Source organism: Melanotaenia boesemani, chromosome 5 (assembly GCF_017639745.1).
Source record: "Melanotaenia boesemani isolate fMelBoe1 chromosome 5, fMelBoe1.pri, whole genome shotgun sequence".
Lineage (NCBI taxonomy): Eukaryota > Metazoa > Chordata > Actinopteri > Atheriniformes > Melanotaeniidae > Melanotaenia > Melanotaenia boesemani.
In genome coordinates, this window is record NC_055686.1 from 30,816,606 (window position 1) to 30,835,557 (window position 18,952).

At 39.4% G+C, this 18,952-nt stretch overlaps 2 protein-coding genes across 5 annotated transcripts in view; both read right to left on the minus strand.

The window, feature by feature from the left end:
• Window positions 1-18,952, minus strand: part of LOC121639857 — a 63,860-nt gene that overhangs the window by 20,363 nt on the left and 24,545 nt on the right. The window contains exons 9-14 of one of the 3 annotated variants that reach the window (XM_041985414.1): window positions 18,680-18,838; window positions 17,062-17,187; window positions 16,804-16,947; window positions 14,967-15,152; window positions 14,762-14,821; window positions 14,597-14,681 (exon numbers count right to left, since the gene is read on the minus strand). In XM_041985414.1, coding sequence (XP_041841348.1) covers window positions 14,597-14,681; window positions 14,762-14,821; window positions 14,967-15,152; window positions 16,804-16,947; window positions 17,062-17,187; window positions 18,680-18,838 — 760 coding nt within the window. Of the gene's footprint in view, window positions 1-14,596; window positions 14,682-14,761; window positions 14,822-14,966; window positions 15,153-16,803; window positions 17,188-18,679; window positions 18,839-18,952 lie in introns of all 3 variants that reach the window. The other 2 variants (XM_041985415.1, XM_041985416.1) reach the window with 2 other exon arrangements.
• Window positions 4-5,458, minus strand: LOC121639860. Of its 2 annotated transcripts, XM_041985424.1 has the most exons (4): window positions 1,522-5,458; window positions 1,374-1,422; window positions 1,005-1,205; window positions 4-862 (listed from the first exon to the last, which is right to left on the minus strand). In XM_041985424.1, the coding sequence occupies exons 1-4, from the start codon at window positions 5,291-5,293 to the stop codon at window positions 325-327; spliced, it is 4,560 nt and encodes a 1,519-aa protein (XP_041841358.1). In that variant the 5' UTR covers window positions 5,294-5,458; the 3' UTR covers window positions 4-324. The 2 variants fall into 2 exon arrangements, with proteins under 2 accessions (XP_041841358.1, XP_041841359.1); XM_041985425.1 differs by having other exon boundaries at window positions 4-1,205.

The following is an 18,952-nucleotide window of genomic DNA, read 5'->3' on the forward strand; positions in this document are numbered from 1 at the left end:
AAAAGAGAAGACAAACTTCAGAATTGGCTGTTTTATCACAGTTTGTACCATGCATCCTATCTTCAATTAATTTTCTGACCAAAATGGCACATGTGATGTCAAAGTTTGGTCAGTTCAAAGTACAAATTACTACTTTAAAAATCTGTTTTACATGCACATTAAATTGGTACAGTAGCACAAAAGTAAAGTTTACTTCATAAAACCCTTTGCAATCATGATTTCCTGAGCACTATATACTAATAAACACCACAACAAAAAGGATATCACCAAAAATACCAAAGATGTAGAACACACACCATGCCACCAAACATGATCTACCAGCACTCACCCTGAATCCAGTTGGGAAGAAGACAACACCTTTCTAATGTCATTGTGTTGTACCTCAGCTTGGTGTCTTGATAGCAACCTTTCAGAGTTCATTGATATCTGAGCAGAGTCTTGCCCTATGGTCACTCTCTCATTTTTGAACTCTTGACCAAGAGAGGACTCTTTTTCCTGCAGTTGTTCACCGTCTTTTGATATTTTGCTTGTATCTGCTCTTGATAGGGGTAGCCATTTCTCCATGCTTGAGCAAACTAAAAACCTGTCATCGATGTCAGTAGCTGGTAGTGGAAATGCTGAATGATCATTCACTAAGTCCGACATGTAAGGCTCAATTTTTGTTGGATATTCAGTGTTATGTTTTGTGTGAATGTCCTCAGACCTGCCTTTCATCTTATGTATAGGAGTAGTTGTATCAGTAAAATGTGAAAATAAGTCATTTGAAAGGGTCATTGTCCCATCTTTTAGATCCACAGTAGTGTGTTCAGCTTCAGCTAAAGCAGAGTTAGATGGCCCCAGAATGGACGCTACTGTTTCATAACTGTGAGAAATAGATGAAGACAAAGAAATAAACAAGTAGGTATTTACAAAAATGGTCAAATATCAAAGTAAATAAAGTGCCACAATCTCTTACTCAATGGTGCATGCACATGGTTGCAGTTTCAAACTGATCTCAGACTCACCCTTTGTGGAAAACACCAACAATAGCTTTTACTAATCCAGAGGTCTCTTTTGCTGACAAAGAATATTCAGTTTCGTTTTCTGTTACTGTTCCCTCTGTCTCCAATACTTCCCATCCAAAGACACCTGCTGTGTCTGTTGAATCCAAACATTTCTTCAATGTCACGGCTTTCTCTGCTGCTATCTTCTCTATCTGTGATTTGCTAAGGACCAAATATGAAGGTTATTGAGCTCATATGAAATTTGAAATTGAATTTACAGGACAATACCATGCACTGTAAAGGTTGCATGCATTGGTCTACATAATCTATGTTAGGCAAGCACCAAACCAATTTCACAGCAAAATAAACACACTGTAATTTTCCACTTACCCATTATCTAGATAAACATCTATACTTTGCTTTGTACCACCTTTGTCTTCTGTCATAAAAGCAAACATATGAGAACAGAAAAAAATGAGTTAAATAAAGAGCTGTGTTATCATGACATTTGTTGATCATACCATTGCAAATGTCTCACCATATGCATGTTTTGTGACGGGGCTGCAAGCAGATGTCTGTGCATTAGGTAGTTCCTGTAATTTACTCTTTTCAGTAGAGGAAGGCACCAGAATGAGCCTTGTTTTCTCTTCTATTGTGTTCACTGGCAAAACACTAGGAAACCCATGAATTTGACTAAGACGTGGACATGATGAAGCCATTGCTACCATCTTCTTAATTTCATTTTGTTTATATTGTTTTGCTGGAAATTTTGCAAGAAAAACCTTTTCATTCAGCCGCTTCTCAAACAGGACCTTATGTGGATTTTTTGTAGGCTTACATTCAGAGCTTTTTGTTGATGGAAAACCTGGGACACATGAAACATGTGGAATAGATGGATGTAAATTGACCATGTCCAGTGATCTTGTCCTTTCTGGGGCGGAAGGAAAACCATATATTCTGGTCTCTTTTGGACAGGATGTCACTAACTTCAGCATTTCTTTCCCGTTGCAGCAAATTACTTGCTCATGTACAGCAAGTGCTGTGGCCAGGATTTGCCTCTCCTGACGTTTCATCAGAAAAGCTTTTCTTTCACTTTGCCATTCTGTGGTTGGGACTTCAGCCAAAGATGCGAATCCTCTGATACATGAAGCACGAGAGCAGCAAGGCACAAAACTGATTATATTGGGTTCCACCTTGAATGTTGGTATTGGAACAGGTGTGTCTAAATTGACCATGTCCAGTGATCTGGTCCTTTCTGGCGCGGAAGGAAAACCATATATTCTGGTCTCTTTTGGACAGGATGTCACTAACTTCAGCATTTCTTTCCCATTGCAGCAAATTACTTGCTCATGTACAGCAAGTGCTGTGGCCAGGATTTGCCTCTCCTGACGTTTCATCAGAAAAGCTTTTCTTTCACTTTGCCATTCTGTGGTTGGGACTTCAGCCAAAGATGTGAATCCTCTGATACATGAAGCACGAGAGCAGCAAGGCACAAAACTGATTATATTGGGTTCCACCTTGAATGTTGGTATTGGAACAGGTGTGTCTAAACTGACCATGTACAGTGATCTGGTCCTTTCTGGCGCAGAAGGAAAACCATATATTCTGGTCTCTTTTGGGCAGGATGTAACTAACTTCAGCATATTTTTCTTGTTGCAGGGGCATAGATGCTTCTGTCCAGTTAGTGCCACAGTCTGTTTTTGCCTCTCCTGAGGTTCCATCAGAATTGTTTTTGTTTCACTTTCCCATGCTGTGGGTGGGACTTCGGCCAAGGATGCAAATCCTCTGATATGGGAGGCACGAGAGCAGCAAGGTACAAAGTCAATCATATTTGGTTTCATCGTAGATATGGGTTGAAGAGCTGGTATGTCAGAATTTAAAGTGTCTAGTGATCTTTTTTGTGCAGAAAGAAAGCCATATATTCTGGTCTTTTTTGGACAGCATGTCACTAACTTCAGCATATTTTCCCTGTCGCAGTGGCATAGTTGCTCCTGTCCAGTAAGTGCTGTGGCCAATATTTGTCTCTCCTGAGGTTCAATTGAAAAAGTTCTTGTTTCACTTTGCCATTCTGTGGATGGGACTTCAGTCAAAGATGCAAATCCTCTAATACGTGAGGCATGAGAGCAGCAAGGTACAAAACTTATCATGTTTGGTACTACTGTGGGGAGACTAATATATTTGTCTAAACTGACAAGGCCCAGTGATCTGGTCCTTTGTGGTGCAGATGGAAAACCGTAAATTCTGGTCTCTTTTGGACAGGATGTCACTAACTTCAGCATTTTTCTTCTGCTGCAGTGACGTAGATGCTTCTGTCCAGTTAGTCCCACAGTCTGTTTTTGCCTCTCTTGAGGTTCCATCAGAATTGTTTTTGTTTCACTTTCCCATGCTGTGGCTGGGACTTCAGTCAAGGATGCAAATCCTTGGATACATGAGGCACGAGAGCAGCAAGGCACAAAGTCAATCATATTTGGTTTCATCATAGATTTTGGTTGAAGAACAGGCATGTTGGAATTGAATGTGTTGAATGATCTTTTTGGTGCAGAAGGAAATCCATAAATTCTGGTGTCTTTTGGACAGGATGTCACTAACGTCAGCATTTTTTTGTTGTTGCAGGGGCATAGATGCTCCTGTCCAGTTAGTGCTACAGTCTGTTTTTGCCTCTCCTGAGGTTCCATCAGAATTGTTTTTGTTTCACTTTCCCATGCTGTGGCTGGGACTTCAGTCAAGGATGCAAATCCTTGGATATGTGAGGCACGAGAGCAGCAAGGTACAAAATTGATCATATTTGGTTCCATCGTAGATGTGGACTGAAAAGCAGGTATGTCCAAATTAATTGTGTCGAGGGATCTTCTTGGTGCAGAAGGAAAACCATAAATTCTGGTCTCTTTTGGACAGGATGTCACTAACTTCAGCATTTTTCTTCTGCTGCAGTGACGTAGATGCTCTTGTCCAGTTAGTCCCACAGTCTGTTTTTGCCTCTCTTGAGGTTCCATCAGAATTGTTTTTGTTTCACTTTTCCATGCTGTGGCTGGTACTTCAGCCAAGGATGCAAATCCTTGGATACAGGAGGCATGAGAGCAGCAAGGCACAAAGTCAATCATATTTGGTTTCATCATAGATGTTGGTTGAAGATCAGGCATGTTGGAATTGAATGTGTTGAATGATCTTTTTGGTACAGAAGGAAATCCATAAATTCTGGTCTCTTTTGGACAGCATGTCACTAACTTCAGCATATTTTCCCTGTTGCAGTGGGGTAGTTGCTCCTGTCCAGTATGTACCATGGTCAATACTTGTCTCTCCTGAGGTTCCATTGGAAAAGTTCTTGTTTCACTTTGCCATTCTGTGGGAGGGACTTGAGTCAAGGATGCAAATCCTTGGATATGTGAGGCGCGAGAGCAGCAAGGTACAAAACTTATCATACTGGGTTCCACCTTGGATGTTATTAGAGGAACAGGTGTGTTTAAGTTGACTATGTCCAGTGATCTGGTCCTTTGTGGTGCAGAAGGAAAACCATAAATTCTGGTCTCTTTTGGACAGGATGTCGCTAACTTCAGCATATTTTTCTTATTGCAGGGGCATAGATGCTCCTGTCCAGTTAGTGCCACAGTCTGTTTTTGCCTCTTCTGAGGTTCCATCAGAATTGTTTTTGTTTCACTTTCCCATGCTGTGGCTGGGACTTCAGTCAAGGATGCAAATCCTTGGATACATGAAGCACGAGAGCAGCAAGGTACCAAGTCAATCATATTTGGTTTCATCGTAGATGTGGGTTGTAAAACAGGTAAGTTGGAATTAAATGTGTTGAATGATCTTTTTGATGCAGAAGGAAATCCATAAATTCTGGTGTCTTTTGGACAGGATGTCACTAACTTCAGCATATTTAGCCTGTTTTTGCAATTATGTGGATCTGCATTACTTTGTGAAAGTGACAGTAAAACCATTTCATTTTTGTGTTTTTCATCCTCCTCTGATGCCCATTGTGGTAATATCTCCTTCATTGTTTTCAACTGTTTCTTCCAGATTATCTTCTGATCTGTTGCCCATGGTTTTTCATCATTTACAAGCAGTCTGGATGGCATCCCAGCAATGTTTGTCAGTGCAGAACAGGACTCCAAGAAAGTGAATAGTCTGTTGTCAAATTCAGACACACATTGTAGCCTTGGATAGAATGGGTTTTTATCCTCCATTTTATCTACATGTCCTAAGTGATTACAATGCTCAGTGGTTAAAGTTTCTTTAACCTCTGATTGGTTTTCCCAGAAACGCTTACTATTCGGATCCAATTGTTTGTTTGGTCGAAGTAGGAACCTCATATGTGCAACTAAAAGCTTGGCTAACGGACAACAAGTCTATCATCCCAGCTTCGGTCTTCATCTTAATTATCGCATCATCATCTTTGTTGGAAATCATGGAACCACTAAGTGCTGTATCAACTATGCCTTTTGTGAACTGATTCTCCTTCTTTGCTGCTTTTTGGGTTTCCTCTGTAGTGCCCCTCTGCAGCTCCTCCCATTGAATGACCCCGTTTTTAGGGCATTTCTCTCCAGTCATTGTTGGATTCTGCCAATTTTCAGTTGTCTTTGTTGGGTACTTTTGTAAATCCTGCTCAGAAATATGGTTTTGGGTTTGGGATATTATGTTTGACAGGTCTGCTGCATCGGTAACAATCTTGAGTGGTGGCTGTAAAACCATGTTATCTCTGCAGAAAAAGTAAATACAAAGTTACAGTCAACATGTGCCATAAGGCCAGCCCACAAAGGACAATGGCTAATAAAAATAACATAAATTAGAGCATAACCATGATGAACACTACTTCCACATGCTTTCATCACAATATGATGCATGTGTGGAAACGTCACTGCAACATTCAAACCAATTTACATACAGTGCCTTGAAAAAATATTCACACTTTTTGCCATTAAGATATTTTCCCATTTCTCAAGCAAATCTGCTTTGGCTTCTTTAAGTTGAATGGGTTTCACTAGTGTTCAGCAATCTTTAAATCATATTGAAGATTCTCAATAAGATTTAGGTCTAGACCTTTAACATTAAAGTAATGTTTTATGATAGAAATTAGTCCTACAATGGTCACAAATGACAAAGCAGTCTGTAAATAAATACAGATGCACACACTGTAAACTAAAAGACAAATAGTATAATTTCCTGAAGAGCTTCCTGTGCACATGAATCAGATTCCATTTGTGCATATTTAGTTTGCATGTATATGTAGTTTTTTTTCTGCTCCTCACCAACCCAAAACTGAATGGTATGCTTAAGTGCCTGGCTTTCACACATTCATTCGTTCTATTTTGTTTGTTCCTCAGTGTTTACTCTGATCTAAGAAAGACTTTGTGGCCGGAGTAGACACAATAGCCCATTGAGCCTTAATCACAACACAAAGACCTATGTTTACCTTTTAGATTCTAAAAATGTCAACACACACAAATGCAATTGTGACCTCTAAATGTAAATACAGGAGTTAAATAAACTATCTGGGTGGTGGGCTTCATGATCTGCAATGAGATTGAAGTTAACGATCAATGTGTGCATTTGTAAAGGTATTTTAAAGTTATTATACATGTGTTGAAATTGCTTGGTATTAATGTCTGGATTACAAAATGCATTTATACAATAACCTACATATATCAGCAAAGACCAAACCTGATCTAATGTTAAGTTGATGGACGACTTTGAGCACAATGAGGTTTGTGCTGAAAAAAGTCAAGACAATTTCCAAACGTTCAGGACATTGTTGTTGCATTTAATTGTGCTGCTTCGTCAGAACAAGTGGTGTGAGATCCGTTGCACATAGACTGTACCACAGTGCGTTTTAATGTGGATGCAGAAGAGGCAGAATGACTTGAATGTTAATTTCCCACAGTGCACAGTGCTGATATGCTTTGGTCAATAATTAAATTAAGCCCATGTGCATGTAGACTGGGACAAGGGCAGTGGTTAACTAAAATAGCCGGTTTGAACTGTAATTGTAGCTCAAGTAAACAGTGCAAGTAACTTTGCACAAAGGTTTTAGAAATAAATTGCAGCACCTGAACATGAAAAAACATAATGATGGAGTGCTACTTGGATGTGAAAAAGTAGTATTCTTCTGGTGCTCTTCAGTTCAGGGATTCACGTAAAACTCATAGAAAGATAACTGAGGCACTCAGAAAGATGATGAATAAAGGCCTTTATTGTATCATGGCTAAAATAATAAAAACATGCCCATGCCAACGCATTTCACCTTAAAAGGCCTTCATCAGGGCAAATGCAAAATGTTTGTCAGTCAGCTCAGTTCATGTTTAAATAGACAATCAACAACAGCTGCTCTGTGTAGGCAGGTAGGTGGTCACATGGTACGTATGACCTGCAAATGACAAAGATTCTTTAAAAGAAAATCTTCACTGCATGATTAAACAAGATCTAAGAAACATATATGTATACATATCAACAAGTGTATCTTATAAGTAGACTGAAATGTTTTCTTTTTTCTAAGAGACCACAGAGCTATTAGTTAAACAGCAAAGCAATTACAAAAGGGGAGAAAAATCTAGTTCTCCATTTAAACCTGGGTAATGTGTAGATCCAAAAGGACTCTCTTTGTAAGAGTCTTTTGAGCCTGTCTCCACCTCTGACTGAGTTTTCAATATGCTTTATCCATGATATCTTCAATGAATTACAACTGCTATGATTAGCATCTTTATAATGAACAGCCATAGGATATTGGGGGTTGCCAGTTCTTATTGCATGTTTATGTTCATCCAATCTTGCTTTCAGTTTACGCTTCGTTCTCCCAATATAAAAGCAATCACAAGGACATTCGAGTCTATAGACTACATATGAGGTACTGCAATTAATAAATGATTTTATGTCAAACTTGTGACCAGATGAAACATCAGTGAAGTAGTTGACATTTATAATGTTACTGCAGTGGTTACAATGTCCACACTTGTGGTTACCTTTCTGGTGGAAAGCCAAATTTTTTGTTGTATAGGGGCGAGATGACTTTTAAATAGTTTATTGTTTAAGGCTGGAGCTTTTCTAAAACTAACCATTGGAGAATCTGAGAGAGCTTCCCTAAGAACACTGTCACTTTTCAATATGTCCCAATTTCTTTTGACAATTTGTTTAATTTGATTTACTTCATTGCTATACTGTGTCACAAAATATACTTGATCAGAATTTGGTTGATCTTTCTGTTTAGGAACTAACAACTGTTCTCTAGGAAGTAATTTTTCTTTGAGTTTAGTTTTTTGTTTATATCATATTGTCTTAAATCTCTGGCTCATGTCTTGTGCATTTCTTTCAAACTCTTCTTCTGTATCACATATATGTTTCAGCCTCTGAAACTGACCAAAAGGAGTGTTATCTATTAGCCAAGGAGGATGAAAACTGTCATCTCTAAGAATTGTGATCTGTAGGTTTTCTAAAAATGGACGTGTGTAAATCTCCATTGATATCTTTTGAGATTTAAAGATCTAGAAAGTTGATGTCAGATGAAGAGAAATACAGACTGAGCTTCAGATTCTTATTGGTATTGTTCAAATATGAATGGAATTAAAGCAGTTCTGTTTCTGAACCTGATCAAAATAGGATTATGTCATCAAAATCTCTGCCCCACTATATAATATAGTTGAGGTCCGAATATAGAAATTTTTCTTCCCATGCTCCCATAAACAGATTAGAATAATTAGGTGCAATACAGGCTCCCATTGCTGTACATTTTTTCTGTTTGAAGAATTGATTCTGAAACAAAAAACTCAATCAGAGGTGGAAATATCTGTCTACTTATAAGAAGATACATGTTGATATGTATACATATATGTTTCTTAAATCTTGTTTAATCATGCAGTGAAAAATTTCGTTTAAAGAATCTTTGCCATTGGCAGGTTACATGTACCATGTGACCACCTACCTGCCTACACAGAGCAGCTGTCATTGATTGTTTATTTAAACATGAACTGAGCTGACTGACAAACATTTTGCCATTTGCCCTGATGAAGGTCTTTTAGGTTGAAATGCGTTGGCATGGACATGTTTTTATTATATTAGCCATGATACAATAAATGCTTTTGATTAATCATGTTCCTGAGTGCCTCAGTTATATTTCTATGAGTACAGCACCTGACTATTTAAGGTAAATTTAATTTTTTATTTTAATTTGACTTCACTGACTTGAAAGTTGTATATATCTTATTCTTTTACTAATTACCATGCAGCAAAAAATTAAAGAATACATTTTCAAGGTACTTTGTGTAAACCTGAACTCAACCAAATGTTCTGTCCATACGCATGTTTAATGTTGAGCATAAATGAGCCCTTAAACTGCATCTTTTAGTCCCATGCGTGCGAATTCAACAAATGTTATACACTCAAAACCCACTGCACTTGATATCACAGCACTACCACTACAGCTGCAGTTGTCAAACAGAACTTTGCAGAACTTTGCAGTGGAGCAACTACACCTTAGAACAGGGCTATTCAATTCGGTCCTACGAGGGCTGCAATCCAGCAGGTTTTCCATGTATCCCTGCTTCAACACACCTGACTCAAATTAATTAGTCATTGTTCAGAACTTGATTGGCTGTTAGATCCATTTAATTTGAGTCAGGTGTCAGGCCTTAGAAGAAGGTTCCTGCTTCAAAATTTGTGTTGAAATTGTGTAAGTTTCTTTCTTGTTCTCCCTGTCGTTACACAATCCACATTACGTTTAATTAGAACTTCTCTCAGCATAAATATACAACTGAAATATTTCCTGTGTCACTTCCTTCCAAAATCATCTTCTCTTACTGAGATAATGCCAAGTTAGGATTTTTTTTAAAAAAGCCCTCATAATAAATTAGCTTCTGGAAAGCCAATGATAAAAAAAATCTACATGTAACGCTGGAAAACTATCAGAAACTTCCTAAATAAGGAGGATAAATTGTTTCTGGTGGATTAGGGTTCTATATGTCTCAGAGATAATGCCAAATTCAGATTTTTTGATCCACCATCGAATTGATTCACCTGTAAACTATTTAAAAGCTTATCAGCTCTCACATTAGCAGCTAATGCTTGACGCCGCCAAGTTCAACAAACACTTGTTTGTTGAAATAAATCTGATAATGGACTGGGAAATGTAGACAAGGATTCTTTTGAATATTGTATTTCAGAAGTGCATGTAGATATGTCAGATCAGATTATTACAGTAAGCTGATTACTAGCAGATATCTGAGAATGTCTTTATTGTCCAAGAAAAACTGGTGTTACAGAAATATCTGTAAATGAATCAAAACCAAACCGAATCAGGCTGTTGGGAACTGGATCTAATCAAGTCAGGAAATTAGTGGCAATGCACAGCCCTAGGTTTAATTGTGATTTTTATTTGGGCATGAGTACGAGATTGGTGATAAAGTGGCAGGACGGACTGTCACAAGGTGGTGTCTCCAACCATCATGACTCAGAACAGGAATAAGTTAGCGAGGATATGTGGGTGTTAAAGCGGCCATTGCTGTAAAGGCAATATTTACAAGGTGACTTGCAGAGGTTGATAGAAAAATAGATGAAAAGGATTTCTTCAGCAACTCTTCTTGATACCATTTAGTCTGTTTTCCTGTCCGACTTGTAAACCCAGTTTCATGTATATTTGAAGAGTACTACATATATATTTTATTAGTTTGTATTTGGTTTTTTTGCAGAGTAATGCATGCTGAAACTGCACTTATACAACTCAACCACACACAAAAATTCAGCCTGTCTCCAGAGAATGCAATCACTTCAAGCCATGCGACACACATCACTTCATCTAGTGCCAGGATGTTATCCATGCTCAGACTTACCCAGTTTCACTGGATCTGGAGCAAGCTTGACTTCCAGCATCATGATGTGTGGCAAAGACATGCCCTGACTCTGACATAAAAGTCTTATTTGACTCATCTAATGACAAAAGCCCATCGCTGACTTCAGCAGAATCTGTTTCTCTTATAACAATATCTTCAATTTCAGGATCCGTCTCACTAATGGGGCTAAAACATTGACAAGAGAAACAGATGGAAAAATGTGTAAATCTGGGAACTAAAGAATTACAAACAACACACTTAATATATACAAGTTTAGCCATGAATGAGCCAATTAGATGATGATAAAAGGTCACTGCAGACATAAGGCAACCATCTTTTACTAACAGTTAAGAACAATGGCATGTCGGGAAGCAAGTGCCACATTCTGCAATGCAAGTTTCTGAAAACACAATCCAGAAGCAAGTACTTCAAAAAGTAATCCACTAAATCTCCACAGAGCACTTTTAAAACTCAAAAGCATTTTCTCTAACACAGCTCTCTGTCTGTCTGAACCGGTATCCAAACCCTCCATTTATCATATTAATCTCAAAATGTGTTGTCCTGTCAGTTTGTGTTGTGTTTGGTTTCATCCCATAACCACCGTAGATAATAAAGTCTACTTGCATCTCAAAGTTTATGATCAAACATGTCTGAGGGTGAACTTGATGGATGGGGTTAAAGACTAGATTGTCTTTCTTTGTTGCATGTCCTCTGGGACATTTTAGCTAAAGATCATAAACTACAGAAAAGGAACACAAGAAGTGTCCCTTTTATCTAATTTTTATTTCATGGTAAGGGGAATAAATTACATCAACTTTGTGTCTCTGTCACCACCACTGACCAGCCTCCATAGTAATAGTAATAGTAATCGGGGGCGGCAGTGGCTCAGGCGGTAGAGCAGGTCGTCCAATGATCGGAAGGTCGGCGGTTCGATTCCCGCTCCCGCAGTCATCTGTCGTTGTGTCCTTGGGCAAGACACTTAACCCTCCTTGCCTCCAGTGTTGGCATCGCTGGTGTATGAATGTGTGGATGAATGTTCAGTGATGGTCGGAGAGGCCGTAGGCGCAGACTGGCAGCCACGTTTCCGTCAGCTTGCCCCAGGGCAGCTGTGGCTACACACGTAGCTTACCATCACCAGGTATGAGTGAGGAGTGGATGAATAATGGATTCACACAATGTAAAGCGCTTTGGGTGCCTTGAAAAGCGCTATATAAATCTAATCCATTATTATTATTATTATTATTAATTATAAACTGTCAACCAATGAGAGTTAAAGTGTGGAGGGGTCCATGTTGTGGCGGATCGTGTTGCTACAGACAGAAAAAAACATAGTGATAAAGTAAACTGAAGTAAACTGTCTGATGCAGAGGTAGCCCACTCTGTTGTTTATACCATGAAGCTTTTGAGATTTGAACTGTTTTTAAAGACACTACAGAATCTTACCGATTTTCTCAGTGAGGCACCTCCTATCGACGGCTACTTCTGCATCCATCCTGCATCCTACCTGTACTGTCAAATCCCTCCAGCCAGTGAAATATTTACTCTTGTTTAATCTCTTGTTCTGTCTCTTTCTTTTCCTCTCTCCTCTGATGATGTCTTCTTGCATTTCTTTGCTGAATCAGTCACGGTGTGAGTTCAAAGCGACCGGTGTGTTTGTATGCATTTGCTAGCGTGTGGCGTGAAGTGAAACTCGGCTACAACATGTGGTGGATTTCTTAGTTTATTTAGATTAGCAGAGGTTCAGACAATCAGGTTCAGGTTATTCAGAGTTCAGACAGATAATGTTCAGTACTAGTCTGCACGTAGAAGAGCAGCATATTCCAAAATGTTCAGACAACACCTGCTTTGCACAAAAATAAGGACGACCTAGAGCACAGAAGTTTTGATTCTCCCCCTCCTTCCATCTTGAACTTCCTCTCTTTTCTCAGTCCCTCTAGATAAAAGTTAGACACATCCTCTGTTTAATTAGAGCCTCATTCTGACGTCCGGGGGACTCTATGACTGCTCTCCTTATGCTTCGTAAGTCTAATAAAATGTATTATCTTCTTATCTGGATCTTCTAAAGCATCAGGACTTAATCCCAAGGGGTGGTGTGTGTAGAGGTGGTATGTAGGGTGGTGTGTAGGGGCGGTGTGGTGGTTTGGGATTGAGCCCAGCCATCTAAAATCACCACTAAGCATCATCCATGACTTTCCCAGAGGTCTGAGTTTTGTAGCTGCAACGTTGTAGCGGAAGACAAACAAGTGTTTTTCTAAAGGAAAACCCCTCCAGAGAATGTCTGAGATGATTCACCAGGATGGATGTTAGAACATCCAAATCTGATGGCAATCAGATTTTTTTTTTTCTGTTTTTTCTTCTCACTGTTTGAGCAATAAGTTGCAGATTCACTCTGCTGAATGGTGAAAAACACTCCTAGTGTCTTTATTTCAATAAAGAATATCTGAATTGGAATTTAAATTCGTTAATTAATATTTATAAAAACAATAAAAATATTTTTAAAAAGTTTCAGATGATTTTACAGAAACAAAAAACACTGAAACCACCGCTCAATGTAACGACAACCTTGAGCACAGAAACCAGGAATTTTATTTTATTTATTTATTTATTTATTTTTTTATTAATAATAATAATAATAAAAAAAAAAAAGAAACCAGGAATTTTAGGTTGGAACAAAGAAGAGCTGAGACATGCTGGGGGATTGGTAGCAGCAGGCAAACTGCAGTAGGATCATCCCAGGTTTCTGACTGGAACAGCTTCTTCTCTGGTTATCTTTGACCACAGACATCCCCACCATTCTTTCATGGTGACCATCTTTCTTTAGAGATGGCAAGGATCGTACAGTGTCTGCCGGGTTTGTTAGAAGCTGTAGTTTTATTATCTTACCAAGTTGCTACAGGAAACACATCCAGCATCAACTCTGCAACACTGACAACCCCGGGGAGTCCAGTCTAACATTTCCAGTTGACTTTATAAAAAAATGCAGCTATTTTCACCTCTAAAGTCACTCTTTTACCTGAACTTTGCACAACGTTAGGTGGCTTAAATGATGACACAGAGGTAGCGCTTTGACAAAACATGGAAACGGTTTTCAGAGATTACATATGAGATTTGATTTGCATAACCTGAACCTCTTTATGTTTCTGTTTGTAGATGTTCTTTAGACATCAAGTCTGAGGGAAAACTCATCTGGACCCACAATATCCCAGAGACTTAAAATAAAAACACGACAGAGCATAGAGATGTTTCCATGGTCACCTAGGAAAAATCAAGCAGGCTGAATTTCAAACCATTTAGCAGAAATGTGGAGAAAATTACCAAAATATGGTCCACAGTACCAGGAAAGCTGTGCATTAGTCTCATCAGAGCCTCAGTAGGGATTTTAACCCTGGACTGCAGAGTTAGTCTTTGACACCATGGACACATCAGGCATTAACATGAAAGCTTAGTTATCCACATTTCTAATAAACACTGAAAGACACAGCAATGATGTGGCCTGGACGATAGAAAAGAACCAGACACCCACCAGCAAATAGATCTCCCCCAGCACATCACACGGTGACCTGCTGCTTTCAGTGACTGAATGACTGAAAGGCCCAACCCTAAAGTGGTTTTGATGAAGCCCATATTTCTTTAGACAAACAGACTTTATAATCTCTGTCTCATAATAATCGTGAGACATAAATGAGAATGTAGCAGCATCACCAGCAGCAGAGTCAGACTGTGTGAGGATCAGTTGGTCCATTATATCCACACAAAGCACAGCAGGTGTTTAGAAAGGTCAGATGTGGTAAATCTGCTCACCTTGGTGTGTTGACGCCCCCAGTTCTCCACTCTGATGATGTAGACAGCTTCATCCTCGGGCTGATCGAGGCTCTGGGCTCAACAGCTGAGCAATACAGGAAGTTGGATTTAAGATATCTGCTATGGGTATAAATGAGCTGAATATGTGTTGTTGTTGTTGTTTACCTGTAGGGGCTGAACTCTGTGTGTCCTCTTCATTAAGAGTGCTCAGCTGTCTTTTAAATTCTAGGAGAGAAGAAGAACTGATAAAAAAAAAGTTACTTTCCTCAATATATTTATGATTATGTGCAAACTACATGTACAATAAAATGGGAAGGGTTTTAATATTTTGGCTTGTTTGTTTTTTCTTTTCCTTTGATGGTTTGTTTACCTGCATCCTGCCTACTTGGGCAGACAGAGGCAGTTTGGGGTAAAGTAGAAGCCCCAGAGAGCAGAGGGGCAGATAACGGACTAAGAGGGCTGGGTGAAGGGGTGGTATGAGGTGTCCAGGAGGAAACACATCCAGCCTCTCCCTGTTTCTGATACAAAGACTGAGCAGGGGGTGGAGAGGATGGAGCTGACAGAGGAGAAAAATCAGGAGCAGGAGATAATGAGATGCTAGTCGAAACTGAAAAGATTATCCTGAATAAATGTCTGAAGGAGTAACTACTGTAGAGATTTTATTATCAATACACAGTGTGAACAAATGGGTCATAGTTTCACTTTTACCAGAGTCAGTTGGTCAGTGGAGTTTTTAAGAAGCATCCCTCTGATAGTGGAACATTAAATTTGAGTTAGTTTTGCTGTTTAGTTTTCATTTGATGGAGTAAGTTAAGATGCTGAAGGCTGGTAGAAACTGAACTAGAAGCAAAGCTATAACTATAAACATACACCCACCATCCACTTTATCAGGTCCACCTTGCTAGTACGGAGCCCATTTTACTCCAGAACTGCCTTAATTCTTGGTGTAATAGATTCAACAAGGTGTTGGAAACATCCCTCAGAGATTTTGCTCCATATTGAAATGATAGCATCACACAGTTGCTGCATCCATGATGAGAATCTCCTGTTCCTCCACATCCCAAAGCTGCTCTGTTGGACTGAGATCTGGTGACTGTGGAAGCCGTGGAGTCCAGTGAACTCACTGTCATGTTCTAGAAAGCAGCTGGAGATGATCAGAGCTTTGTGAATGGTGCATTATCCTGCTGGAAGTAGCCATCAGAAGATGCTACACTGTGGTCATAAAGGGATGGACATGGTCAGCAGCAATACTCAGGTAGGCTAGCATGTGAATGTGGAGCTGAAATGGAGACTCATCAGACCAGCAACGTTTCTCCATCTTCTATTGTCCAGTGTTGGGGAGTCTGTGTGAATGGTAGCCTCAGTTTCCTGTTCTTAGCTGACAGGAGGCACCCGGTGTGGTCTTGTGCTGCTGCAGCCCATCTGCTTCAAGGTTGGACTTGTGTGCTCAGAGATGCTATTCTGCATACCTTGGTTGGAAGGCTGAGAATATACTTGTATTTTAACAGCACGCTTGTGTAGCCAACTGGCTTTGTCGTGAGCATAATTGTTCACATACTCGTTTGCGTACTATGTTTGTTACCAGAGCTTTCCATTAGGGGGCACACTGGAAAACTCAGACCTGATAGAGTTGCTGAATTTGTTGGATTTAAACAAAACTATAAACATGTGAACAATAGAAGAGATTAGTTTTCAGTTCATTTTGAGAAAACTGACAGCAGTGGTATCGTAGAAACTTTCAGATTTCTCTCCACGTCAACTTCTAGAATAATACAGATCTCTCACCAGCTGCTCTGACTAGCACGATTGTTACTGTGAAACAACGACACATCGTAAAGATTACTCTAATTTCTCTTTTGTGACCTTACGTCCGATCAAACTGGTCCCTACTCTGTAGCGCTATTGGTTACTCTCATATTCCAGGTTTATATACATAGTTTTATTTCTGAGGATGTAAATAAAATAACACTTCAAACAAATGCAAAGAGTGTGAGGCAGCCATGATGAACAACAATAATTAAAAGTTAGTTTATATTTGGCCTAATTAGCAGTTATTTGACTTTCTGTTATTTCCAAGCAGTTAACAAGCAGGTGAACAGGTGGAGCTGATAAAATGGACGGTGAGTGTATATTTTGATTGAACTAAAGATTGTGTCTAATAAAAGTGAGACAGTGACTGAGTTTGGTTCCAGGTAGTGCATCATTACATGTCATCTCTAGTCTCTGTTTTTTCTGTCGCACTGCAGGTTGTCCAGGATCACTGGCAGAGAGACGTAGGGACTTGGGTGAGAGGGCAGGCTGTGATAGAGGGGCTTGAGATTTAGGGGGTCTCCATTCAGTCTGCCACGAAGCTGGAAAAAAGGAGCAAGAAAAAGGTGTGGGAGGACAAAAAGTCCAGTACAGGTGTAGCAGTAGAAAAAGGATAGAATGAAAAATACTTCCTGGACTACAGCATATCCCTTTACCTCTCTCAGGGGCAGATGGGAGACTGGTGGGTCTGGTCAGGGCACAGCCCAACCCCCCCAAAGAGGTGGGGCGAGGTTTTGGCTGTCTGGGAGCCAAAGATGTAGGAGGCAAGGATCTGAGCAGAGCTGAGGGTGAGGAGCAGACAGAGGAAAGGGATGGAACAGGACAGGCTGAGGCAGAAAAAGCAAAAGAAAGAAAACTAGGAAGGGAATGACAAATGGCTGGATGGAAACCTTCTAGAGCACATTCAGGGGTTAGGGCTTCACCTTGTGGTCTGGGTCATTAAGCTTAGAGACCAATTCAGGACTGGACGTTTGGTGTGGTTTAGTTTGGTAAACATTATCTCTGTTGTGTTTCCACGGCAACTGTACCCTTACCCGGTAAGAGGGGTATTAGCTGGATAACGATATGTGATGACAAAGAGGTGCGACACTTTCCTTGAATTAAAAGGAAGAAAAATGCAACCCAGAAACAAAGGAGGATGGTGGACAATCCAGCAGTCTGTGTTCCTGCTTCTTGTCATGTGGCTTTAAACAATAAATCCTTTGTGTATTAAAACATGGAGCTGTTCCTCTTGTGTTTTTATTGCTGAGTCACACAGGAAATAATTCTTTCCACCAATCAGCAGATTGCAGTGCGTCAAGCTCCACCCTTGGTGGATTGGTAAGATTGGGACCAAAATGAAAGGCTCCCACAAAACATAGGACAAGTCAGATTGGACATTGTGTAAAATGTCCTCCTCTTCAGATTAGATTTCAATCAGAGACTATCTCTCTGTCTGTCTGTCTATCTATCTATCTATCTATCCATCTATCTATCCATCTATCTAGCATGTTAAATTCTAGCAGTTTTCATCTGGTGTTAGTAGTTAGAGATTATTGATTTCCATTAATATTCATTGATATATATATATATATATATTTTTTTTTTAATCTTTGCACCATGTTTGGAGTCTGTTTTTTAAAGTTTAACTGGAGCCTGGTGCGAACCAGTTGTATAAGTGTGTGTGTTATTGGGATCCTGGTGAAAGTTCTGCTTTCAATGTAATGTATAAAGTTTTGTACCTGCAAGAACTTAATAAAAATGTTTTTTGGGGATTTTATATCTTGAAATTATTTCCTTAAACGTGATAATAATATTATCCTTTATTTTTTTTTTTTTGCTAATTCCTCTATTCGCCCATATTTTAAATGCTCCATCCATCTTGCCCCAGTAAAAAAAGATTACCCATATTGGAGTGATAATGGCTAAATAATCTTTATATATTCTATTACTTCATGCATCTTTGCTTCTCTGTGTTTATGAGTATGGATATTTGTAGAGAGTAATGTTTGTACATACAGTGGGTGGGGTGGGGGGTGTTTAGGGTGATACCTAAATGTTGTAACTGCTGACATGATTGAAAAATAAAAAATTATACATACATGAATAAATAAATAAATAAATAAAATAAAAAGATCTGACATTGTTGTCATTAATTTCTGTTTCTCTTCTTGTTTCTCAGCAGGTCTCTGTGATCCCAGAGTTAAGCTGCTGGTTGATCGGTATCTTATATGCTTCATTTTTATTCGCATAGGTTGCTCATGAGAAACCATCCTAAATTTGAACTGAACAAACCTGTTTGTGAGGAATCAGAGAAAGTGGGAGGATGGAAGGATGGATCAGAGGAAGATGAGAGAGAAGAGGTGGAGAGGGCTTTGAGAGGGGCAAGTGTAGAGAAGGCCAGGGCCTCAGCCGGAAAGGAGTCACTGTGGAAGCTATGGGGCCTCCGTGGAGCTGGAGGTGGAGGAGGAGGAGAGGGAAGAATAAAGAGGATATGCGTTCAGAGAAAAGGTAAGTGACAAAAAGCAAACATGAATAAATAAATGAGAATAAATAAATGATCATGAA

What these genes read in the sequence shown, in the direction of transcription:
- LOC121639860 (XM_041985424.1), bottom strand. Translation starts at nt 5,293, where the DNA reads ATGAGGTTCCTACTTCGACCAAACAAACAATTGGATCCGAATAGTAAG. An exon ending in GATGTTTATCTAGATAATGG is followed by an intron (nt 1,206 to 1,373) that starts GTAAGTGGAAAA and finishes TTTGGTCCTTAG; the next exon opens with CAAATCACAGATAGAGAAGA. An exon ending in GTTGGTGTTTTCCACAAAGG is followed by an intron (nt 863 to 1,004) that starts GTGAGTCTGAGA and finishes TATTTCTCACAG; the next exon opens with TTATGAAACAGTAGCGTCCA.